Genomic DNA, 27077 nt, shown 5'->3' on the forward strand with positions numbered 1-27077 from the left:
TGATTTGTAATGGACTTAATCATTCCTGAATTATTTGGGTTTAAATAAATTTATTATGTTTTTCCAACTGTGTTGAAGTTAGATCCAAACAACCCAACAAATCTGCAAAACATCCAACAATTAAAAAAGAAAAAATAAGAATCAAGAAATTGATTTCAAAACTTTAAAAATTGTAAAATAATGTAGTAGCATTTGTCTTTAAATTAAAAATATAAAGATATCACTGAAAGTTCTCCTTTATCTAAGATATGATGTAGAATAAAATCTATCAGATCTAATTCTTGGTATAGTCAGGCAAATAGTTTTTTTTATAAACTTAGCATTCAAATCTTTTATATGCTAGACAAAATATGTTGTGAGTTTATCCTAGCACCTTTCTTCTCTGTCACTTTTGATAAAATTTTTGCTCCATTCCTCTACAGCTCATATAAACATAATTATGATATTGAATAAGTAAAAAAATGATCAAAAATGACTAAACTACAATTTCCACACCTTGTAGAACACAAGAGAAAATCTAACAACTTATAATCAAAATAGCACACAATATGAATGATTTATCTCTAAAATTTGGCATTTAAAAAATCCATCAGCTTTGACCATATCAACCTTACAAATTTGAAGAAACTTTTTATTTTTAATGAAGGACAAATTTTTAGAAGTTATTGATGACATCTCGAATAAATTACAAGTTCATTACTTCACAGGCCCCATGAGAGATTCTACATAAAATTTGTATATATATACTAGCTTTTACCCATGACTTCATCCATATGGGGCTCTGTTTTAATGCACCTTTCTAGTGTGATGCGGAGTGCTAGTATGGCTTTGTCTCGTTTCTCAAATTCTTCTCTTCTTCATTTCACTTCAGTCTATACATGGTAAAAAAATTATCCTTAGGGATGGAATTTCAAAATATCTTTTCTTAGCGGCTATCCATGTCATTATAGAAATGCACTGTCAAAATGTCAGCCCTGTAGATCCAGGGGTTTGGTCTGTGCTTTGCCTCAGACAGTCAGGGAACTATTTTATGGATATAAAAGATAGGGATGGAATTTCAAAAAATCCTTTCTTAGCAGCTATCCATGTCATTATATCAATTGTCGTAATGTCAGCCCTGTAGATACAGGGGTTTGGTCTGTGCTTTGTGTCAGACAGTCACGGAACTGTTATGTATATAAATTTGTTCAGTTTGAATCCCTTTATCGTTAGTTCTGTAGGTTCCACAGATATCAGCACAGTCAGAAAATGAACTTTGCATTTTTTAACTTTTTTCTAGATCTATAAAAGTTTTGTAATATTTTACATTATTATTGGCCTCTAAACAATATTTAATTTGTTTAAAGTGTATTATTTGTGCTTATTTTGAGTAAAATATGGTTTCAGTTTTTGTAAAATTTAGTTACTATTTTAAGATATTATTTATAATTCGACTATCACATCTTTTATTTTAACGAATGTTTTATACTAATTATTGTAGTGTAAAACATATTCTTGCTGTCTCTTAGATAACTTTAATTTTGAAATAGTATTTTAGAAGTTTAGAGGCGAAGGTTGGCAATCCCGGAGAGAAACATGTGAGTGAAGTTATGTTATCCTACGATCAGTTTAGTTACACATTTGGTTAAGTTCGTTTCGGCCGCTGCCCTTTTCTTTTGTTTTTGTTCGGTTATCATTTCCCAAATAAAAAAAAGAATTCAAAATTTAGGCGTTTCTCATCTCGCAGTTGTGTTGCCAGGTATGCTTTAAAGATGATGTGCGAGACGGTTCTGAGAAAAGGGGATCTGTACAAAGAGGAGTTTCTGTCGTGTTCTACGGCGCTGACGAGCAGGCGTTCGGTCTCTCTGCTCGACGTTTCCGGCCCGGAAAAGGAGCTCAACCACAAGACGATATCAAATGACACGATCGGCAGTCACACGTCGATATTCAAAGACTCCGGCTACAACCAGACCGGCTCCTCTTCCAGCCTCGGCTCCACAAAGGACAGGGAACAAGAAAAGAGGATCACCGACTTGGAGGAGGAGTTGAAGTACAAACAGGTCTTGATCAACGAGCTCCAAGAGTCCAACCAAACGCTGAGGATGAAGTTCGCCGAAGCTGAAAACAAAATATCAGAGCTTCGACTCAAGTGCGAGTCCCATTGCAAATGTTGCACCGCGGAACTGAGCGGACCAGGATCGGAATCGGAGTCGGAGGCCGGCAGCATCGGCATCCGTTACCCGAGGCGTCGGAACCACAGTCCCCAGAAGCTCTACGATACCGACCCCAATCGTTTCACCCCCGTCGACGAGAGCTACCAGAAGGTGAGACATTTTTAAACATTTACATTTACTCATCTCTTGAAATCTCTCCTAATAAACAAAATTTTATATCCTGTAAGAATAAAAAAAACCTTGTGATAGAATGCAAAGCTATTTGACTTAAACTTGAGCAGAATTTTTTACAAAGAACGCTGAAGTAGTACAATTAAACTCAAAGACCAACAGTTGGAAAGTTTAAATCCATTTTTTTAACGTTTCCCACCCTATTAGTAATACTTCCACATTCACACAAATGTCGATTGTTCGATAGAAAATGACCGTAGTTCATGAATTACATAATTGGTCAACATACCTTTCAAGGGGACTCGTAATTTCGGTTTATATTAATGTAAAGATTTTCCTTTTTTTCAAGTTCAAAGTTTCACAACGATTCATACAAATATCGAATGCAAAGAGGGAATTGCTCAAATTGACTAAATTACAATAATGACCCATATTTTGTAACCTAGTACCTTACATTTTGGTTTGTGTTCATTGTAGCTGTCGTAATGTTTTAATTTTTTTATCGTTCCTCACTTCCATGACTAACGTTAAGACACATTCGTCGTTGTTCGACGAAACGTTCCCAAGTTCATGAAATTTCATAAATTGACTAATTTTGTTTTTGGCACCTCATATTTTGATGGACGAGACCTACCAGAAGATGAGGAATTTTTTAAACTATGGTCGTGGATTAGAAACATCCACACAAATTTGAAATATACAACAATAACGTTAAGTTGCACGTGTGACCAAAATTTTATAACGTAGTATATTTTGGTTTATGTTTATATAACAGTTATCAGTTTTTTTTATGTTTCCCACCCACATTCCCGGTACTTCCTTTCACACAAGTCGAATGTTCTATGAAATGTGTACACAGTTCTTGGAATTACAGAAATGGACTTTTTTTTTCTTTGCTACCTCTTGGTACCTGATATTTTGGTTAACGTTTTTGCGAATTGCATAATTGACCAATATTTTTCACACACTCATTTTTCGGTTTATATTAAGGTAAAGATTTTCCTTTTTGTAAGTTTCACAACGACTCATTCACATTCATACAAATCTCGGATGCAATTTGAGATGTGGGCTCTAAAGTTGGCATTACCCATTTTGATCATATTAGATTAGTGATCACTATTTTAAAACGAAATATCTTACATTTTGGTTCATGTTTATGTTAATAGTTTTATACCATGGTAAATTATATTGGTAGTAATGTTTTGATTTTTCAATCAGTTTATCAATGTTTTTTCTCGGAACATTATATTTTGGTTCTTGTTTATATAACTGTTTTATTTTTTAACGTTTCACACCTCACCACCACAATGTTAACGACACAGGTCAAAAAGTTTGAATTACACAAATTGAACAAAGTTTTATTCCGTGGTATGTTATTGCTTCTATTGTTTAGTTTCTCAAAGTTCATGACCAAAGAAGTTATTACAATGTTAAAGACACATTAACATTCACAAAAATGTCGAGTGTTCGATAAAACGTGGGCTTCACCAAAGTTGATGAAATTACACGAACCATGTTTTCTTGGTACCTTTTTTGGTACAGTTTTATGTTAAAATTTGTATACCTTTATAAAATATATTGTTACTTATGTTTTAGTTTTTCAAACTCAAAAACGTGAAGTCACATTCACAAAAATGTCGAATGTACCACAAGAAATGGGCTCCCGAATTGAATTACATGTGACTAACATTTTATAACGAAGTACCTTATATTTTGGTTTGTGGAACTGTTTTTATTTTTTAAATGTTTTTCACCATCATAACCAACGTTACGTTACATTCATAGAAATGTCTAATGTGCGACAAAAAATATGATAAAAAGTGCTGATTGAAATTTTATAACGTGGTATGTTATATATTCGCAATGTTTTGGTTTTTAAAAGTTTTACAACTTGAAGTCGTATTCATAAAAATATCGTATAATCACAGGGTCGCAACGGTTTAGGCATTGACAAGGCGCTCATCACTGCAAGGTAAAGGTCTTGGGTTCGAATCCAGTGGCCCTGCATTCGAATCCGACATAATTACAAAATTGGCTTTTTTTATAAAAACACCGTCATCCTGAGGGTTTATATGACCTCTCCTGTTACGAACCCTCTTTAAAAAAAAATCCTATTAATCACGAAAGGTGAACTCAAAAATAAAATTAAATAAGTTTCCAATATAATACAACTTAGTACCTTACATCTAGGTTTATGTTATTCTTTGGATTTTTACCCTCATGACCAACGTTACGACACATTCATATTCACAGAAGTGGGCTTGTAAGTTTCCCTCAACTTTTTACAGTTAAATCAAACTTAAAACTTGGTACTTACAAAACATGGATACTACAACTATTAAATATACGTCTTCTACTTGTTTATTTTTATTATGTCACCACATGTCAATTTTTATTGGGGGTGGCTCAGAGGTTTTCCGGAAGAATTGGATCGAACCAATGCAACAGTTGTCCTGATTGGTGCTGGGAAAAACGTGTGATCATAACTGAAATATCAGGTTGTTTCACATGAAATTTCCTTTTTTACGTCAAAGATTGCTTAGTAAAAAACTTAATGAAATCAACATCATTTTACATAAATTGTTCGCACTTTTTCGAACTTATTTAATTCCAGAACTGAAAATATGTGATGTCATGAGGTGAAATGTTAACAAAGAAACACAATTACAGAAACATAAATTTACAAAATATAAAATATGTACTACGTTAAAAAATCTTCGGCCACTACTGTAATTAAATTTTTGAGTCCACTTCTCGACGTTCATTCTATTTTTTTTTTAATTTGCCGTCGTCACATTGATGCGAAACTTTGAAAAACCAGAACATTAAATGCACTATTTTAAAAATCCATTTTTTTGTCGTACAAAACACGTTTGTGTGAATGTGAATGTTTCTTAACGTCACGTAAACATTGACGAAAATAAAAGGTACTACATTATATACTCAAAGAAAAAAAACCCGAATCATGTATATTGTTGCACATTTCAAACTATTTCAATTTTTATCATTATATTAATTTCAACTTATTTTAATGTACACCAAATTAAACTAGATCAAAAATTCATGAGTTTTTATAAAAATTATGAAAGAAGAATTCAAAAGAATATTCAACAAACATTGGAAAATCATTGAGTGATAAAATAAATTTAACTAACAGTTTATTACCTGGTTTTGCTCATAATAACGCATTGAGAGCAAAACTATGTAAAAAAGTTGTTAGTTAAATTTTTATCTATTATTAAATGATTTTCCAGTTTTTGGTGAATTTTCTTTCAAACCATCTTAATTGAATATTTTTTTTATTAAACCTCATGAATTTTTATTCTCGTTTCACTTTGTTTACATTAAATAAGTATGTTGTAATTAATATAACGATAAAAATACATATAGTTTGAAATAAACAACAACATACGTCAACACATACGTGTTATTTTTTGTGTCCATTCTGATTTTGTTGAACTCCATAATAAGATGATGGGTAGGAAATAAATTGTCTTTTCCACCATAAGCATTTATTTCGTTAGTGTAGGATTTGATCAATTTTATGTAGGTCCACTTCTCGAAATACATTCGACAAATTGAAATAAACTTCATACACAAAATACCAAGAATGCTTAAAAGAAAACTAATCCCAAATAGAGAAACACTAAGTTGACCATTGCTGTAAATTAACTAATAATTAACAAATATATGTTTATGTATTTGTACATAATTCTAATCAGGGGGTTGATGTCCTCGTAATACCACGCTAATTAAGACATTATTACATATTTAATAAATGTCGTTATTGTAAGCACCACTCCGTACAGTTTCAAAAAAGGAGAAAATAATGAGGAAAAAATTCGACCACTTTGGGAATAATAATTATTAAAAAATCGTCCAAAGTGGTGTTTGATGCATTGTTCTGGGCCTTATTTTTGTTTTCAGAATTTTGACGTGCCATGTTAGATTTTCATCCAAGTGTAATCCTAGATACATTTGGCGACGATAAATATATTCTTCAGCAAGGATTTTAGTGATGTTGATATCTTAGATGGGTTAAGCACAAGTGCGCCACTTTTTACACTATTTTCCAGTAAGGTCTAAAACTTGTTGAAGCGTCATTTGAGCTTGTTCAGGTTTTAGTTGACCTACCATAAAATATCAAGGGGTCATCAGCTATCTTACGAAATAATTTGTTGTTGTTATAATTGATAAAAGATAAAATTGCCGTCATGAAAAGATAAAAAGCTACAAATGTGAGAAATCTTTTTGGTTGATTATTTTAACAATTTATTATTGAAATTTCAAGATTTATTATTCAGTCATAATAATATCAGAAGAAACAGAAAGGGTAGTAAGTTAAATTTTGGTAGAAATGCTCAACTCATGAGTCGTTCTAGAAGTTTCTATAACGATTCGTTATACCAGTAACCAGTCTATAAATGGCATTTTCAAAAGAGGACACGTGTATCACGTTTGTACTGATTATGCTGTTAATTGGGGATTGTTGCGATGCTGATTAATCGTCCTTTATTTAGTTAGATTAATTAGTAAGACGTTTCCTCCGTTACAAAACGTTCTGTTTCGTTTAATTATTATTTTTCGATTATTCTGATCTATGGTTTTTTATGGTATCTATGGTTTATGCAGTCTGTCTATTTGATCTACACTTGTCCCACTAATGCTATCCTCTTTATTTATGCATCTTCGTTTGTTTGCTTGTTGTCTTCTTGTTTACTCTTGATATTTACTCGTTTTAACGTTTACGTTCTGCGAGTTTTTATATTAAAAAAAATCCATCTGTGGTTTTCTGTTGTTTGTAGTATTGATTGCTCAAACGCGTTATTGGTTTACTAGGAAATATATGTTAGTCATCCGCATCATTATTATCTATGGTATCAAATGATTTTCCGACTATAGTTGTCTAATGTGTCATCTATAAATTGATTACCATCCTGTTTTAGTTTAACATGGTTTTACATTTTAAACTATATGGGTGGTGATTAGTGACCGTTAATCGATAATTATTCAGAAATCGTGAGATGCGGTCTGGTGTGATGTAGGTTTCAGAAAAACATTTTCTTTATCGTGCCAACGTTTNATCTTTAGTAAAATGTTTTACTTTCTATAGGTTGCTTGTTTTATCGACTTGAGATAAACAACGTTTTGTTTAAACTTTGACACGTAGCCTAGTAACTAGTAGTATAACTAGTACCATCTACAGATAGACAACTTCTTTTGTGCCTATATATTATCAAACTTGATTTACATTGTACAGGTCGAACACTAGTTTTATTTTTTGCGCGTGATCAAATAGTTTTTTATCGAAGGAAGTCAACTTGTTTTTACTTTTGCAGGTCACACCTTGTTATATCTGCTATAGATAGTCAACATTTTTTACCTTGTACATGTAGACAACCTGTTTTACCAACTATAGATATATTTTATCGTCTCTACTATGTTTATTATTTGTAATCAATATGTTTCTTTCTATAGAGTAACAAGCTCCTTTAATAGGTTTACTTTTTTACCATTTATGATAGTCACTGGCCTGTTCTAATGTTACAAGTACCATACTTTTACTAGAAAGTCAAACTGTCAACAAATATACTTTTTTATTTGTTCTTATTTTTTCTGTGAAGAGTAAGATGAAGTATGAAAGTCTAGAATCACACAGCGTTGGAACGGGATAAAAATAAATGCAAGGCTGTCTCATTTCTAGGGGAGTCTCGTAAAACCAAGTGCAATGCGGTGTATACTCTATTCTAAAGCGTTCTCATGATCAGTGAATAATAATTGGACAATTTTTTTCAATGGAATGAATAATTTATAATTCTCTAATTGCTATGCTATACAACGAAATACAAATTTATAATAATTTTTTCTTTCCTTGATTGTTGGGAAACAATTGATTGCAACAATTGGCATTTGCAATTAACTTGATTCTTATACTCAGATTGTACTGGGTATAAAAATATTCCCTTTGTGGATTATGACATGTTATTTATCTGTGTATGAATGTAATTGTTAGTTTATTAGTAGACTTCGTCGGGTCTGATACTATCAACAAACTATAAGTATCTTAGGCACATACCATCACTAAAAAATAAATTTCATAGTCTAAAAAGAAAACGTTTTAGGCCTGTGACATTTTGAGTTTATGCATTACATAAACACTCTCCTATTTTCTTGTTTTAATAGTTAAATGAGGTGATCAATGTAGTAATAACTCTGTAAGTGCTACGACCGTAACCCACATGTAAGAGTTCCAAAAATAAAACACTGAAATAATTTCTAGAAATATTTGGACAAAGCTCTTTTAAATATAAATTTTGACCCTGGTATATACTGGTGGGGTGTGGTACACCCAACGAGTGTTCAAAGTTCATTTTTATTCTGTTACTTCAGTCAGTGGGCTGTTTAACTCCGCTCTATGTTCGCGGATATCATTCTTCTACCTGCGATGATAATTTCACTCTCAGTTGACTACTAGCTTACGCGTGATAACATGTCTTTTGATATTGGGATGCACTACACCCCGCCTGTTAGTTATCAGTAACTTTTTCATGGTTGCCTTTTTTCTGAGGTCATTCGGTAGCGAGTTTTTCCATTTTTTCTTTGGTTACTTGCCGTCATTTCTCGCGAGAAGTTACATCCTAAGGATATTAGAAAAGTTGTTATGGAATTGGAAGGGAAAGATTTTTTCTGTCGGGAGGAGTCAAGCTGTGAAACTGATGATGTAGAGGTAGACAATGAAGTTCCTACAGAATATGAAGCGGATGATGGAGAACCAGAAGAACAAATTTCAAATAATGAAAAGTCAAGTTGCTCTAGTTGTGCCGTCCACCCCTCGTTATCTTATTGATTCCCAGGAAAATGCTAAGTGAAAGTGCTGTAAGTCTGTACTGTAAGTAGGCGTTCGCCACAGAGCCGAAGATACTTGTCACCTACGAACTGAAATCTAAACACTATTGACACCCTACCTCAAGAGCTGGAAGAGTTTCAAAATGGTTCTTAGGTGGAACAGAGGACGGACAAACAAGTTCGGTGTGCATTTTTGTGATCTCTCAAAGGATCGCAAAACAAAATTTTTCTGTTTCATGCCACAGAACAATGTGTCAGGAACATCGAGGAACAAAATGCCGTACATGCTAAATTGACGTTTCAATTATTAAATTAATCCATATTTGCTTATTGGTCATAATTGACCATACTAACTATTCCAATCAATTATTCTTTCTATCTAAGGTTTTTGGTTGAGATGAAAAATTAGCGTCACGAGCGAGATTCGAACCCACGACCTGCGGCTATTACGCCGCTACTCGAACCACTTGTCGAAGGTCGTGGGTTCCAATCCCGCCCCTTTTCATCTCACCCAAAAATATAGAAATAATAATTGATTCGGTTTCATGTACTATTTCTTACGAAGTTTGTTTAATATTTCACAGTTTATGAATATGCTGTTTTCCAAGTCAGTCAGTTTCATTTGAGTTTTTCCTTCGTTCGTCTGTTACTCCAAATAAAGAGAGTTTTGAGCAATTTTAACGGTTTATTTAATATTTTCAGCAATCTAGAAAAACAAATGAAGGAAAAAATATAAAAAAGCCTAAGAAAATTATATTTACGTTACGTTAAACTCAGACCGTTGGGGTGTAGCACAACCTTTGAATTATGTTATAATAAATTCACCAGTACATCCTGGGGTTGACATAGAGAGGCTAAACATGGTGGAAACTTGAATCTAAAACACGTTAAGAAAATAAAGTCTGTGTAAATAAAACACTCCTCAATTATTATTGGTCCGGTGTGACGTAGGTTTTAGAAAAACGCTCCTCAGTATTACAGTAATTGTGCCATTATTTTCAAATATTTGTAGTGCAAACTACTATAAATATATCCGTCCGTATTTCGACTTCGAGTGGTACTTCCTGTACCAAAGGAAATTCCAAGCCATGACCCTTTTATCTTGTAGAAAAATTGCTATGAATATGTTTCTTCTCTTTGTAGATTTAGCAAGAGACGGGCTTATTTCGTTTTAATATGAGTTTGTTATTGCTCCACAAGGTCATAAACATCACAAATAAATTATAGCCTAAAATGGTTTTTATATTGTTTGCCGTCCTGTTCGAAAGATGTCTCATTTTCTTTCATTATACATTGACGTTATGTTTTATTTTTTTCTCTGTACTACTGTAGTTGATATAATTTCTGGTATGACAGGCAATTTATTTTATTATCTTAGTTAAATTGTATGGCCTTAAACGTTACTATCAACTAGAAGGAAATCGTACCGTTCAAGGCAAACAGCCCTGACCACTTGTCCGTTATCAGTATTAAAAAAAAGGTTTATCCTACATATATCTTGAAGAAAGCACTCCCACCTTTCCTGGTTACTTAAAAAAATGGAACTGTAAAATCTGATCGATTGTAACACATGTTCCCAAGGGAGAGTGCCTATTGTGCAAAATTTTTCCCTTCGTTGGCAACTTCTAAAACCGGATTGCAAAGACAAAATTTAGAAAACGTGTGTGAGTATAAACGTGTGGTGTTTTGTTTAGAAAAGGATCATTAACTTTTTTGGGTCCCATTTAAAGCTAAATCAATTAATTAATATATAGAAACCTCTATAACAAAATGTTCTCTCTCTGGCAACTCGTAAAGCAAAATTATCAAAATAAAAATCCTATTCAAAACAAATCTTTACTTTTCGTGTCCATATAAAATAAAACTAATTGATTAATATAAAAAAGCCTGTGAAACAAAATCAATTAATTATGAAATCCTGTAAAACAAACCATCCAGTTAACAAATTCGAAATAGAAGTCATTCGTGTCCACTAAAAACAAAATTAATTTATTTATTCATATATAAAAATCTGTAAAACGAAATTATGTGCTATTTAAGAGCTTTGAATCAGGACTACAAATGATATTTTTGATGAAAACGATCTCTAAATTTTCGATGTTGCTCAAAACAAGATGTCTGGTGTTTAAATGACCGTTAGTGGTTATTCGGAGATCGTGAGAAGTGATCTGGTGTGACGTAGGTACAAATACTTTGATTGAATATTAAAAACTTTTTTTGCATTGTATAAATTCATTTTTTTCTTTCCACATCCTACTTGTATTTGTTAGATTTAAACAACGTTTGTAAATCCTAGGCCCTGAAGATGGTCTCAATAAAGATTGAAACGTTGGCACGATAAAGAAAATGTTTTTCTAAAACCTACATCACACCAGACCGTATCTCACGATCTCCGAATAAACAAAAGAGAAATTTCTCCCTATTGTCTTCGGGGCAATGAATCAAAAATTAAAATCAATAAAAAAAAGTTTCCTTTATCGTTTTCCTTTGGCTATTCCGAAAACAGGGTTACACAATAAGAAACAAATTTCCTTCCTTTTTGGCAGTTTTGAAATAGGCCTAATTATTTAAAGAAGAATCGTTTTAAGTACAAAGATTATATGAATTTCGGCATTATGGTTTTATTTGTTGATTGACCCAATTTTGAGGTCTATAAATTTCTATAAGTTGGCAAGATTGAAAATTTATGACACGTGATATAACGAACCCGATCGAAATAGAATTTAAATAATTCAGTTTTTCAATCATTGGGAATGTTGAATAAAATGATCATCGAGGATAAACTATTGGCGACCATTCACTATCTGTTCTTAAATATTTATAATAAGATTAGAAAGTAACCCAATTTCGGTGTATTTCCAGTAAGGGCTGCTTTAGATCATTTTAATTTTTAAAAAGCCTAAAAAATCCATGCTACTTCTATTTTTGGACATAAGATACTGAATGTACGATGAACTAGGCTCGTTTCTTTTATGTGTGGGTTGCTCCCATTGGTTTATTTGCTGTATTTTGCTCCGTTTCCATTCATTATTTTTCATTAATGTTGCCGAGATGAAAAAATGTATTACATACATACATACATAACATAACCATAAACTATAATATATTTAATGAACTATATTTTCTTTGCTCGATGTTGATTTATTTTTGGAAAGGAAAGAGAGCTAGTCAGGCAGGAAGGAAAATATTGTGCTTGGCGAACAGATGTTAGCCAAGTTTAGAGTAGTTTTCTTTTGAAAGAAAGGCTGAGAATGGCAAAAATGCTAAAGTTTTAACCCATTCACAGTTTTAAACAAGACGATTAATTGAATTTGCAATCAATAGAAGCTTTTACTAAGGGTAAATTAACCATAACTATCCCTAACCATTAATAGGGGTTTGACAGACACTACCTTTTTGCCAGTCGGCGTTTTTGGTGGATAGGTCTAACTTTTTCTCTATCTTTTACAGTTGTGTTAATTGAATAAATACTGTGTGGGGATTAGTGCCCGTTGGTCGATGATTATTTGGAAATCTTGAGATGCGGTCTGGTGTGATGAAGGTTTCAGAAAAACATTTTCTTTATCGTGCCAACGTTTTGATCTTTAGTGAGATCATCTTCAGGGCCTGGGATTTACAAACATTGTTTACATTTAACAAATACATGTAGGATGTGGAAAAAAGTCAATTTATACAATGCAAAATATATTTTTTATATTCAATCAAAGTATTTCTACTCACTCAAAGTGTTTTTCTTCTGTGTAATTGTGCCATTCTTGCGTGTTGTGTTGACAGTGCCAGTGTACTCACAACACAACACGCAAGAATGGCACAATTACACAGAAGAAAAAGTGAGTAGAAATACTTTTATTGAATATAAAAAATATATTTTGCATTGTATAAAATCAATTTTTTCCACATCCTACATGTATTTGTTAAATATAAACAATGTTTGTAAATCCCAGGCCCTGAAGATGATCTCAATAAAGATCGAAACGTTGGCACGATAAAGAAAATGTTTTTCTGAAAACTACATCACACCAGACCGCATCTCACGATTTCTGAATAATGAATAAATAATGATGACTGAAGATGTTTGAAATAACAAAATCAGGATGATCGAGAGCGACCAAACTACAAATATGTACATTTGTGAGTTTGGTTGAAAGCTGTATGGTTCGGTCGTTTCCGGTCAATCTATACCTGTCTGGTTTGGGTTTTCTGACGCATTTCGGCATCTTTTGGTCGGTCTCTCTGTTATTTTTTTAGTACTGGTGTTTTTTTTCGTACATTCAGGGTTTGTTCAGTCGGCTCCTTTGATGATCAGTCTGGGTCTTAACATTGTTTCTTCCACTCAATTATTTGGTTCTTAAATTACGTTGTGTACTGCTTTAAATTACATGTTGAGTTGTGTGTTTATAAGTTTTTTTCTTTGGCTTCGTACTTTCGTACATCTAGCTATTCTACATTAATGAGTCTTCCTCATTCTAAATTTCAACAAAGCTCCATTTTTCGTTATTTTCCTCGTGGAGCAAAGTACTACTGGATACAGTTAAATGCTGAAACGCTCCTTACATACTAAACCAGCGAAGACAGCAGGGCCAGGATGATCCAAAACGACCAAACTACATACAATTACTACAATTGCAAGTTTGCTTGTAGCTGTAGGGTTGTTCGGTAGTTTCCGGTTCGCCTATCCAGCTTTTGACCATCTGATGCATTTCGGCATTTGAACATATTTGGTGGTCGATCTGCCTGTTATTTTTCTTAGTTGTGTTTTTATACATTCAGCGTTTGTCCAGTCGGCGCCTTTGAGGGATTAGTCTGGGTCTTTTCTTTGTTTCTTCCGGCGGATTATTTGGTTCTTAAATCACTTTTTATGTCGTTTTTAAATTATGTGTTTATGAGTTTTCATCGTCCTTTTCTTCTTGGAGCAAGTTCCACAGGATATGTCGAAATGCCGAAATACTTCTGACAGACCAGAGAAGCGAGAATAGGCGGACTATGACGACTGGAAACGATATAAATAATGGAGGGAATTAGTCTAGAAATTTTGTTTTAAACTTTGATTATCTCCTCTTTGGTATAATTTATGGTACATTAATTACAGTCTAGTGTAAAAGTCATTTAATAAATGAATAAACTAATAAACATACAATAGATGACATGGAAATGATATCATTGTGGGCCTCCTTGTAGTGTTCTGTTGGATCATTATGTCGATAATGAACCGAATTTGTTTTTTAGCTTAGTTCCTTTTTAGATTTAATATTGAACCTATATTGATTAAGGACAAATAAATATTGTCTTTTCTCGAGACATTTTTTTTAAAGTAGTGTTATTGCACTTGACCTTATATCTCTTAATCTAAAACCGATTTTTCTATACAAAGGAGTTCCTGAAGCCCGGTCTTACTTAATAGTGAATTGAATGGAAAGAGGATTTAGGGGTTGTATTAATACCCTTTTCAACAAACCTCTCACAGATAAACTCAGATATTATCGCGATAGCCGGGTTTATCTACCATGCCGGTTGAGAGATATTGACTTAAACAAGCGTTCACTGTCCAAAATTAGCTCGTTATAAACTCTCCAGGCCGTAAGAAACGGTTTAAGTTCTTTACTTCCCCTTTTTTTATTTTATTTATCCATTCACATCTCATTTGAGAGGCCGTTTTAATTTTTTGTGTCCAAACACACTTGGAATCAAAGAGAATCCCCCACTTTTAAGTCAACACATGTGGACCTACTGCGGATGATCGAAAATAGTGTGAGACCTACCCTTCGGAAATCGTTTCCCTTGAAGGAGGAGACATTATTTTTAAACCATAATAAAACCCCTGGGTTATTTACCCGCCTGGCCTACTAATTTTCAAATATTACGAATTGCTGGAAATTAATTTCTTAAATCTCAAATGTTGGTTATTTTATGAACTAAACACCAATTTTTTTTATGCAATAAATTGGTGTTTAGTTAAAAAAAAAGTTCATTATTTTAAAATCATAATAAAACCCCTGGATTTATTTGTCCACACGCCTGGCCTACTAATTTTCAAATATTATGAATTGCTGAAAAATTAATTTTTTAAACCTCAAATGTTGGTTATTTTATGAACTTAATACCAATTTCTTTTTATGCAATAAATTGGTGTATTTAGTTAAAAAAAATTCATTATTTTTAAATCATAATAAAACCACCGGGTTTATTTACCCATACGCCTGGCCTACTAATTTTCAAATATTATGAATTGCTGAAAAATTAATTTATTAAATCTCAAATGTTCAGTAAATAACCAGATTCTAGATTTAAAATATTTTTACCGTCAAATTAAACTACAATTGATATATAAAAAAATAAAATACGAGTTAATTTCTTGTTAGAATATTAAAACGATTTTTTTCGGCGGTCCCTGGATTATTGATCATATCTACCCCTAATGATCACTATTGATCAAACTATCAAATCGTTTCTAGTTTGGAAGTGGATTTTAATTTCTTCAGAACATTTCTAGAACGTGTTTCAATATACGTTATTTTTACAACAAAATAAATAACAAAGAGGCTGATAATATAATACTCAAACATTCCAAATATTTTATAAAACCAATAACAATTTTTTTGTAAGAATATTGTTCTTCAAACTGATAACCAGCTACTCGCAAATGGTAAAACATTAAATAAAAAACACTAATAGAACAATACTAAATTAAAAATTACAATTGTTTCGCAAGTCGATGAACTCTTGTTTGAAGACAAGATAACACAGAAGATAAAAAGGTCTTCACTTGTCTTGGTTTGTAACAATACTGCAAAACGGTTGTAAACTATAATCATTTATGAACAAAGTTAAGCAAATTGTTCGTTTGGTTGTACAAATTCTAGGGAAATTTAAGAATGGGATAGTTGATAAACTAACTTCATTGCATTATTGCTGTTTTAATTTCAGGTTTTTTTTTGTGAATTGAGTTATCTTTCATTCTAAGTGATTGAGTTCCATTTCCTCGTTGTCTAACTTGATAATACCTAACTGACCGAGACTGATTAAATGAACCTCCATCGTTCATTCATCTCATTTATACATCCTTAGGTCTTTTTTCCTTTCAAATTTGTACTGCCCAAAAATTTACTATTTATTTATTTTAGTAATGAAGATATATAGGTTTAAAAAACAAAACAAAAAAGCTGAGAGTATTACATATTTCTGTTGACAAACTATTGAAATTGAAGGATATGTTATAGCATAACACTCTTTTTTAGCTGACTGACTTTGCAGACTAATTGTTAAAATAAAATAATATCTTTAGTCCCCAATTTAATTTATTATAAGCAAATGTACTAATATTATTGATTAACTAAAATATTGAAGCAGGAAAATTTTCAACATTTTAATTAACAATGGTTTGTTAAACTTAAATGAGAAAAAATTCAGATTATTTTTATTAATGAATTATTGAGGAGTAAAGGAGTTTAAAGTGAGAAGAAACCACCCAAACATCTTCTGGGGCAATTTATTAGGAGAGAAGCACTAAACTTATTGTACAAACTAAATCTTCCTTTTTGTTGTTTGATTCATGAAAGGTATTTTTGAACTCAGCTAGAAATCTCTCTCTCTCTCTCTTTCTCACTCTCACTTTCTCTCTCTTTATTTCTTTCTTATTTATTTTCTTTCTCTCCTCCATCCTCCATTCTTATCTGCCTTATACTCCCTCTGTTTTCTATATCTCATTTTCCTTAGAGAACTATGACATTGAGTCTATTTTTCATTATCTATTTTATATGAGTAATCTTCCAGCCTCAGATTTTTTTTAGTACTGAATTAGTTTCAGTAGTACCAAATGCCATGTGAAGTCTTCCATGCAGATTCTAGTCCTTGTTCTTTGGTCAGGTGAACAAACCATAGCCCTTGAACGTCTATAATTATTCATTAGGGTTCAACTACTCCTTTGCTAGTGTGGTTGAGGAGTCAGACCAGTTTATAATCATTATCTTTAAAACAAGCTGAGGGGCATGCCATACCCTCATGGATATACTAATTAAAATTTCTTATAAACCTAGATTAAAGTTAACGGTTCTGAAATAGAAGTGTTCATTATATGTAGTTGTAATAAGTGCATGCAAGCAATATTTGAGTATTTTTTGTTCAAGTTAATAAATTTAATAAAAAGGATTTTTTATGAATTAGGTGATATTCAGGTCATAGGGATTGAGCCCATTTCCTCATTACTTCAGTTGACAATATTAAACTGAGACTCCTAAAGTGAACCTTTCACTGTTCCTTCACCTAAATATTCAATCCTCAGGTTTTGTTATATAAACTGAAATATCAAACAAAAACAAACAATTTAAATTCACAGTTTTTACAGTAACAATTTTAACAATGTAGGAATACAATAAATTAAAATGCATAGTTATAGTAGTTACAGTTTCATGGCAATAATCTAATAGCATTTCAACTGATGTTTCAAGTAGTATGTGTATATATGCAGTTGTATTAAAAAAAAAATAAATAAAAAAATAAATAAAAATAGGGGTATATTATTAAAGTGTTGGCCTATGCCAAATAGGTCAGATCCTTGAACTCTTTGTGTCTTATTAAAACGTTTTGTCTGGATAATATAATTCATCCATGAGTTTTAATTAGTATGTTGTCATATATATATTTAACATGTAGAATTTTTTAATTAAATGGGTTACCATTTATAAAACACATTGTAATGTTGAATCATCAAATTTATTAATTACAATTATGGTTTAATAATATTATCACCAATCTTTGACCTCATTAAGATGTAAATTGGGAGGTCGTTACTGTCGGCTATTAAAATTCTTCAGTATTTTTTATACACACTACTTAAATAATGTATTTATTTTTTTAGTTTATTTAAAATGTATTTTTAGGTTAAACGATGGCAAGATGAATTAGTTGAAGAAGTAAAAAGAACGTCAGAACTCTCATTTTCTAGAGATTCGGTTAATTCAAGGCCGAAGTCGAGATACACTCATCACACGCCAACGCCTTCAGAAGGTACATTGAATTCCAGAGTCTTGATATCGACACCTTGTCAAACAAAAATAGGCAATCATTCGATAAAAGTCTTGTCAACAAAATCTGTTGTGCCATCGAGGCGACAAAAGGATGGAAGTATCAGCCAAAAACTTCGACAGTTGCATAATGAGTAAGTTATACATTCTAGTATTGTTGATTTTAAACTAATAATATTAATAATTTATTTAATTATTACACAGATCTTGTGGCGAGTATCCCCAAAAGAGGTACTTTTCTGCTAGCTGTCCCAATTCTTCGAGTGATGATTCAGGAGATGAATCTCCAGTTAATTATCACGGATCAAATAGATGGTCGGAGAGGGATAAACAGAGAGTAGACGATAGATTGGGAGTACCAACCCATCGGCATTCGTCCTGTGGACAAGAACACTCAGGATTTACCTATAATTCCGTTGGATCCTATAACTGTCGGAATCGAAAGGTAAATTATTTTTTAATATTTTTTTCTTTTAAAAGTTTTAACTTATAACTACCTTTAGTTGGAAATGGAGCAAAAGATTAGGCATGGAATGAATAAAATTGCGAATTTTGACCGGGAGAGAATTACGGAGGATTCTTCGATGCCTTTTGAGTGCTGGAAAGAAACCCTGAGGCCGAAAACTGTTCATGGCTTTAGTTCGACTATATTCGGAACAAAGGTGAGGTGATGACATGAAATTTGCCATATGTCCTTTCCATAACATTAATGTTTTTATTGGAAGTGAATGATCAAAATACTTTGTATTAAAAAAAACACCTACTTATTAAACTGATTTTGTAATGCAAGTGCTGTAAGAAATTATTATAACTAATTATACCCATGAAATAGGGAGGAAAGAAGGGAATCCCCATGAATTTTAAATTTTAATATTATTAGATTACTTACTAAATTATTTTGAAAAATGTAATTCAAATACATAAATAAACTGACATAGAAATCTCAATTTTGTATGGCTACTTGTGATTTTTTCTTTATCATAAATAAAATCATTAATTATATTTTTATTTATATATTTACAAAATGATTAAGTTGTAAATACTTTTTATTGGTAGTGAATAAGTAATTGGCAATAGGAGTGGACTATAAATTTTTTTATTATTATTATTATTATTATTATTAATTTTTAAGGGCGTTTTAACGGCTAAGGTCATTTCACGCCCTAACATCCAAACCTTCTATCTTAGGTTGCTATATCTCTTCTGAGTGCTATAAAGCTCTGACTCCAAACATTCACTCGAAATCTTATTTATCCTATTGCCATCCAAGCTTTAATTTTTCTTTTTAAAATTCTTAATTCGGAAGGCCAAATGCATACAAAATTCCCATTTTAAATTGCATAAAATTTATTTAAAACAAAAATGATTTGGAATAAAAAAACTAATTTGTTTTTAATTTTTATATATAATACATAGAATTATTTTGTAAGAAAATCATTGAAGAAAGGTGAATATGCTTTGTTTTTATATTAAAAGCTACATTTCATATCATTATATGAATTATAAAATAACAATATCCAAACTCTAGTCGTTTTATTCTAATTTTATTATTTCAAATAAATATGAATTGCAAGCTTTGACTGAGGAACTAAGCAGATTATATTTTTCTGGACAGAAATTGAATATTTTTTCAAAAATATTAAAATCAAATTTGGGCATCAGTGGCAAATGGTTAAGGTGTTGACATGGTACTCTTCACTGTAATGTAAAGTCCCGAGTCCACGAATTTATTTTTAATGGGCTTATAAATGGGCTATTTTTCCCTCAAAAACATGGGCACCCTGAGAGTAACGTATGTATCTTCGCAGTAAAAATGCCCTCATTTGCAAAAAATAAATAATGGATAAAAAATAAATAAATAAAATGAAATGAATATTTCATCTTTGAAATATTTGATGATGTGGAATGTAGTGAAATATTCTTTTCGGTTTTGTTTGTCTCCATAAATTGTGGAGAGACAAAAAAAAATAAATAAAATAAAATAAAACAATCAAATTCAATACATATTGTGTTTGTAATTAAGTTACTATGTATTATTGTTGTTAATTTATATTAAATTCAAACTACAATATTTTCATACTTTATTATATATTTCTTTGCATGCACTATTATTCTTATGCATAGTTATCTTTCTCTTCTTCAAATAGTATTAAACCAATTTTTTTTTTCAACTGTAACACATTTATTTGGCACGGAATGCAACTCAGTATGTATAAAAAGCATAGTTACTTCTTGTCCTATTGAATGATGCCACTTTTATTAACTCTGCTACAACACTTGTGTATTATTTTATGAACTATTCTAACGAATGATTATCTATCTGTTTTGTTCTTGATGTTGTATTGATTCGCAATGAAAACACATATCACAAAACATTCCAGGGCCCATTTCTTAAATTCGAGGTCTAGAAATCCTTTGGTAGTTTCGTGTTCACCTTTTTGGACTTGAAATGTAAGTACAGAAATGTTTAATTGTGATTATAATTAGTTTTTGTTTTAGTAGATCTTTTGAACTGTTGTGAATAATTATTATGTAAGATAAAGGTTTGAGTAATTCAGTGATCTTTCAGCCTTTTAAATAATGATAACTGTCAAGGAAAAATCAAGCATTTTTAACCTTAACCTTTTTGGGACTGATTGTATTTCGAAGCGTTCACTTCAAATTGCTCTTACTCCTTTTGAGGTGCACCAATTTCGTTCAAAATTTGACAGTACATTCCTCAGATATTATAGTTTTCAACGGTATTAAGTAAAAGGAAAGAGGAAAAAGTTGTATTTCATTGAAAATTTATTTTTTACAATATAATAACTGAAAAATAAAATAAATACTGATTAATGATTTATTTAGCTCAACTGTGAACTTGTGTGTACATACACATGAGTACAGAGATGAAAATAAAATATAAGTAAGAACAACAAAAATATATTCTAAAAAGATTTTGAACGTAAAAGATGTAAAACTAAAACTGAGGTCACTTGACAGCCAAGAGGTAAAAAATCAAAAAGAGAATAATTTTTAGATAGTAGGAAAGGGGTAGGACATTCTTCCCAATGAGGTGGAGATATTGTGAATATATTGGATATTGTCCAGAAAAATGATAGTCATAATTTTGCAAGTGTGAGCGAGGGGCCAGAATGTGAAAAGAAAGGGGAGAAAAGAGTGGTTTGTTGATGATGAATATGGGAAAGAAGGGTGTAGGAGTTTTTTACCGTCGACGTGTCTGCTAAACATTGGATACAACCTCAGCCTAATAGATGCCGTGAGTGTCCAGCTAGAGCTTTAAAATGCAAAAGAAAAAAAATCTCTAGTCCTGAAAAGGTTAATGTTACAAAAGCTGTGATTAAAATTTTAATTAAAAAATAAAATAAAATAGTTACAATGTAATTGCAATATTTATTTAATGTTCACTTATTGAGTTTACTATAAGTATTGAGATTTAACGTTTGTAAATCTCGGTCTCTGGAATGTATTAAAAAAAAATTGTAAATATTTGAATGCACAAATTTATTTTTCTGGTGTGTGTAGTTACTTTCTATGCATGACACTTTTTTTTTAAATTTTACATTTTAATTTTTGAATAATTATTTTGTAGAATAAATCTCTTCTCAAGGTGATAAGGGAGGCGTTAACAATGACGACATTGGCTACTGATCAGCTTGAGTCGATCTGGAAAAGAAATAAAAAGTGCTAAAACGTTTTTTTAAATGTGTGTTCTGACGCTTCAGTTTGACAGTGTACTTCTAAGCGCTTTCTACTACTAAAAAACTTATGATATCACGTGCCTTTCGAAAAATGTGATAGATTTGTACCATGTGCATTTTCCTTTGTGCCGTTTAACTGTTTAGATATTTCTAATTTTATTATAAGGTGTAAATGAGACCAAAGATGCAAAAAGTTCAAAAGGGGCGAATCTTGCCGTTTGATTGATATTTAAATTTTTACTTTTTACCTATTGAAAAGTACTTTTTATACTAATTTGGTAAACACAATTTTTAAGGTTTACTAATTGAAAACAACATGTAACTTTTTTAAACATTATTTAAAAAAAAAAATCTCAAACTGTCAAGGTTTGTACTCTTTATAATTTAATCGATTTCAATAATTTTTATTGTGGTTTTCAATTGAGGTTTTAATTAAAAAACACACTGCTCAGCATAAATTTTAGTACTATTTTTTGTGACAATATATAATATATTTGAAGGAGCAACATAAAAAAATAAAATAATTTAATTTTGCTGTTATGTCTTTTTCATTATGTAATTAAAAAATAACTGATAAAAATTAATAATTTACAATTTTATTCTTGATTAAAGTAATGTTGTTTACAACTTTTATGACAATAAGGGTGAAGATGAATATTATCAGCATAGTTTGATTTTAATCAAGGATATTTAGTGTAAAAATATAATAATTTGACATTCCTTTTTATTTTAATGTCTTAATTTGGCTTAATTGGCCAGGAAAGCAATCAAATATAAGTGTGATACAATAAAAACCAAGACTAAAACAAAGTGTAAAAATTATGTGCCTTTATAAAGGAGTCTTTCAGGAATGATAAAACAGTGGTTTTTAGCATGTGGCATTTTTTTTATCAACGAAACAAGTCTCTAGTCAATAAAAATACGCAATGTTTTCTTTTCCAGTTCAGCTTTTTGTATTATTGAATAAGAGGTCAATGTCCTGTAGACTACATTGAAATAATGTGCCAAAATGTATAAACTGTATTTAGTTTTGTATTATCAAGTCATATTGTTAAAACGTGCCCTTGTGTTTAAGAGATAATTAAAAAACAAAACAAAAAACTAGTCAGATAGATTGTCTTTATGTATATATTTTTTTGTTCAAACACTTGTCCTCTGCAATAATTCTGGTATTTTTTAAAATTAAATTTGTTATGTTAATGACAAATTTTTTTTAAATGCAATATTTTGTAATTAAAAAACAAAAAACAGGGCACATTTATACAACTCTGCCTAAATTGTTATGTTTTTACTGTTAATTTGTATTTCTCAAATGAAGACTTTGTTCTGAGAGAATCATTAGGGTTTATTACTCATTTATTTTCTTGTTAATAAATTCAGTTCATTAATAAGTTTTTTGTATCGTTTATTCTTTGAACATTCATTATATTCTAGTAAAGGTTTGTATTGTAACAATTTTTACATTTTATCTGATCAAAGGCGTGAATTATCTTAAAAAGCAATGGATGGGCATTTTATATGATTACAAGAATTATTTTTTCTTGAGCTTACAGAATGTATTGTAAAAATGCCATCATTTATGACAAAATTGGACCAAATCTGCCTGTCAGCATCTTGCCATCTTCTGTGGTGAATCTGAACCAAACCACTAACAGACCAAAACTAATGTAGGCAAAATTAATCAAAACATGAAATATTGTGAGATTTCTCCATGTTGTCAGCGGACATGTTTCTGCATTTCACCTTATTCGCTGCAAAATTAGCTTGATACAAATAGATGAAAATAAAATAAACTTTATGCTTATCCCTCACCATCACTGAAGAAGTTGAAGTACAGTTAATTTGTTGTTTTTCTTAAACTTACCATGTCTGTTTCATTGTCTTAATATCCACTTTTTTTTTATAGATGTTCACTGGTAGTCTGTAAGTAGAAATGTTAGTAGTTACTATTATTGAACTGAAACTAGAATTAGACAATTTATGAAGAAAATATTTTTGATGTTTAATCATATTAAATTATTAGTGTTAAAGAGGTAGGTGTAATCTCAGAGCATTTTCAAATTTTGAGCATAGGGGATCTTTTATCACCTTTTCATTTAACTTAATGCTGCAGCAGGATGCTTGAGCTATTAAGACAAATCTGCAATACCTAATAATGAAGAGAATGATGACAAAGACAAAATTTCAACAGAGAATTAATGCTACAGATGTTTGCAAAAGGTCTTCATTTTAAAAAGCTTACATGGAAATGAAGTTGCTTCACTATTGAGGAAGGCATCATTTACTTAAGTAAGATGTTATCAATGTGTTGGAAAAGGTGTGAGTGCCAACATACTAAGAGCAAGAGATAAATTGTTTTTATTGGAGTTCGGAACAGCAGAGGTCATATCAACTACTGGGGTGTTGGTGTTTTTGAAAAAAGCCCATTTGTAAGTATTTGAGACCTTTTCCTTACAGTGATGAGTGCTGTGTCAATGCCTAAATGCGGCCTGTCAATGCCCTGATAAATAGATTATTAGAACAACGAAAAAGAAATTGTAAAGTGAGTAGTAAACGTTGCTACCTGATATAGCTGGGATGGTTGAGAAGGATATGTAGGCTCAAATAAGATGGCTGTAAGTTGATGAGGAAACCTTGTGTTAGCTGGATGAGAGATGCAGTGAAGTTAGAAGTGGAGGTGAATGCCTTCAATCAGTGAGCTTACACAAAGTTGCATTTTGTGTAATGTTAGGTCTCAAATGTTAGTTGGGAAATCAACTCTTTGAAGTCTGCTTGCAAAGATAATCAATAATTATGTAGATTGGTCGTTTCTGATAAATTTTACACAATTTGCATTTTGGTCTTTTGCCATCGAAGTAGTAAAAACCCTCCTTATGGTGTCAAAATTATGAAATGTGTCTGACGGACCAAGCAAAGTTCCGCAGGTCAAAGTGATCAAAAACGACGAAGTTCACCCTCAGGAATCATACAATAGTAAATAATATTGTTTAAATGCTAAATTAATCGCTACTAAACTATTTTTTTGTAAGTCATAAAAATAACTTCAGCATATAAGTTGTATAAACTTAGAAAGGATAGTAGGACAACATAAAAATGGATAAAGTAAGTTTGAAGGTGGTTGTCGATAATAATCAAGTTTACATTAATGTAATTATTATAACATTGAAAGAATAACAGTCTCATTTATGTTATCATAAATATTACATAATAGTAGATGAAAAATACATAAAGAAGTCAATTTTATATAAGGTGGCATGAAAAATATAAAAGATTTTCTTTTCCAGCATGAAAAGAGTGGTTATTTGCTGCAACAATAACAACGCCTGCCAGGTAAATAGTTAGACTTCTGGCTATTGAAGAAAATATATTAAAGGGAGCTCAAATAAAATCTTTATATTTCTGTCTTCGTATTTTTACTGTATAACAGTACTTCTATAAAAATTGAATCTATTAATATTAATTAAACTATCTTTTTAATAAAAATGTAAACAGTATAATAATATTATAATGATTTCTGTCGAGAGAAAAAACATTCTACAGCTCTAGCCATACGAACAACTTAAACCAAAGGTAAGTTCATATGGCTCAAGCTAAAGAATCCTCTTCAGATCCACCAAACCTGAACTATACTTAACAAATGATGTTTTTCCTGATCCATACAATTGTGTATAAAGTTCATCTATTCTCGAAGAACCAGTAGGGCTGTTTATTTACCTAAGAGCCTTTGACTTGAATCAGACGAACAATCTTACATCTCAAGCGAGTTCGTAAGACTCAAGCTGAAGGCCGTTAGGATATGTCGTCTTTCTTGAGTGCATGCTTCCTTTTCCCCCCTGTTTTTTTAACCAAACTGAAACAAAATATGGCACAATGTACAAGATAATAGACAAGTTTTAGTTAATTTTTTGTGTCTATTAGGTTTTGTGGTCCGATTGACCAAATATTTAATTGAAATTAATTCTTTATTTTTATTAAACATTTGATTGTGATTCTTAGATGGAGGACCTGAAAATAAAGGAAAACAATTAAAAAGAAAATTATAACAGCGAATTCCACTAGAACTGTAAAAGGGTTTAATAAAATGTGATTAGCGGCGCTGGTGGCCATAATGGTTTAGGCGCTGTCACAGTGCTCATTACTGTAAAATAAAGGTCCTGCATTCGAACCCGACAAACCAATGGGCTTTCAAAAACTGGCACCCAAGAGTTCTTATTAGTTGGGGGGGGGGGAATGTAAAAATAAAATAATCCATTATTAATAATCGATTAATTCATTTATGTAGTCTTACAATGAAAACTTTTTTTCAACAACGCATTAAAGTTTCTTGGAACAAAAAACATTTGTGCAGCCCAAAAGAAAAAAAACAAATTTTATTCTTTTTTGAAAATTTAAGAAAATATATGTAGATTAGACTAAATCTATGCAGATGAAACTATTTTAATAATGCTAATTTCCCTTCTAACATAAACTTTTCTAGAGCCATTAAGTCTGGTAAGCTTAACATTAAGATGAAGGCAAAGCTGTCAGAAAAAAAGACGATAATTACCTGTTGGCATATGCATTTTACAATATAATTTTTATTTGAAACAATCATGCAACACTTATAGGTTTAATTTAACTACATAGTGACAAAACTAACAAATGAAATAAATAAATAAAATAAATAATAAATAAAACTGTAATCAAGTGTTATAAACCTTGTTACCTAAATCATTTCTCCAATGTTGCAGAGTTCACATTTTTCAACTGCACCCCCATATAAGAGACAATGTATCATAGGTGATCTTAACTAATCAAAGCTCTGATGTGGAATGAAAAAGGCATATGAAGCGATGTTAAAATTCTTTTCAGCTCTGTTTGTTCAGTTGAACAAACGTTACAAGAAATAGGTCCGTTTTAGGAATTGAAAATTATCATTTGTATAAAGGCCAGTTTTAACCATTTTAATAAAATATTCCATAATGTTGCTTTCAAGCATGTGAAAATAATTAAAAAAGTAAAACAAATAAGTATAATTTTTCAACAAGCATTGAATTACACTTAGGATTTTTTACATTATTTTGTTCCAATAATGATAGAAATTAATAAACAAAGATTTTATTACCTCTTACCTTAATAAAATAAAGTTTCCAATTATCAACTTACTGTTTCCATGTCTGTTTGTATTGTTATATTATCAATTTTTT

The 27077-nt window shown here is 31.1% G+C and overlaps 1 protein-coding gene and 1 long non-coding RNA gene across 5 annotated transcripts; one reads left to right on the forward strand and one right to left on the reverse strand.

Moving 5' to 3' along the window:
- The first annotated feature begins 1466 nt into the window (after positions 1–1466).
- On the forward strand, positions 1467–25254 carry LOC106669318. Of its 4 annotated transcripts, XM_014398721.2 has the most exons (7): positions 1467–1577; positions 1739–2303; positions 18047–18324; positions 18395–18635; positions 18694–18852; positions 20572–20641; positions 25176–25254. In XM_014398721.2, coding segments are annotated over exons 1-6 (1272 nt in total). In that variant the 5' UTR covers positions 1467–1575; the 3' UTR covers positions 20599–20641; positions 25176–25254. The 4 variants fall into 4 exon arrangements, with proteins under 4 accessions (XP_014254207.1, XP_014254206.1, XP_014254204.1 ...); XM_014398720.2 differs by lacking the exon at positions 20572–20641; XM_014398718.2 differs by lacking the exons at positions 20572–20641; positions 25176–25254 and adding an exon at positions 21783–23282.
- Positions 22004–26815, reverse strand: LOC112126994. The gene is made up of 3 exons (XR_002910339.1): positions 26597–26815; positions 23704–23812; positions 22004–23654 (listed from the first exon to the last, which is right to left on the reverse strand). It is a non-coding gene; the product is annotated as an uncharacterized LOC112126994 (long non-coding RNA).
- Positions 26816–27077: the final 262 nt, after the last annotated feature.

This window comes from Cimex lectularius, unplaced genomic scaffold (genome assembly GCF_000648675.2).
Source record: "Cimex lectularius strain Harlan isolate CLEC.00 unplaced genomic scaffold, Clec_2.1 scaffold35, whole genome shotgun sequence".
In the NCBI taxonomy this organism is placed as follows: Eukaryota; Metazoa; Arthropoda; class Insecta; order Hemiptera; family Cimicidae; genus Cimex; species Cimex lectularius.

Bases quoted from the DNA above. Each gene is read 5' to 3' on its own strand.
- LOC106669318 (XM_014398718.2), top strand. The intron at 18,325-18,394 runs GTAAGTTATACA...ATTATTACACAG, and splicing joins CTTCGACAGTTGCATAATGA to ATCTTGTGGCGAGTATCCCC. The intron at 18,853-21,782 runs GTGAGGTGATGA...ATTATTTTGTAG, and splicing joins CGACTATATTCGGAACAAAG to AATAAATCTCTTCTCAAGGT.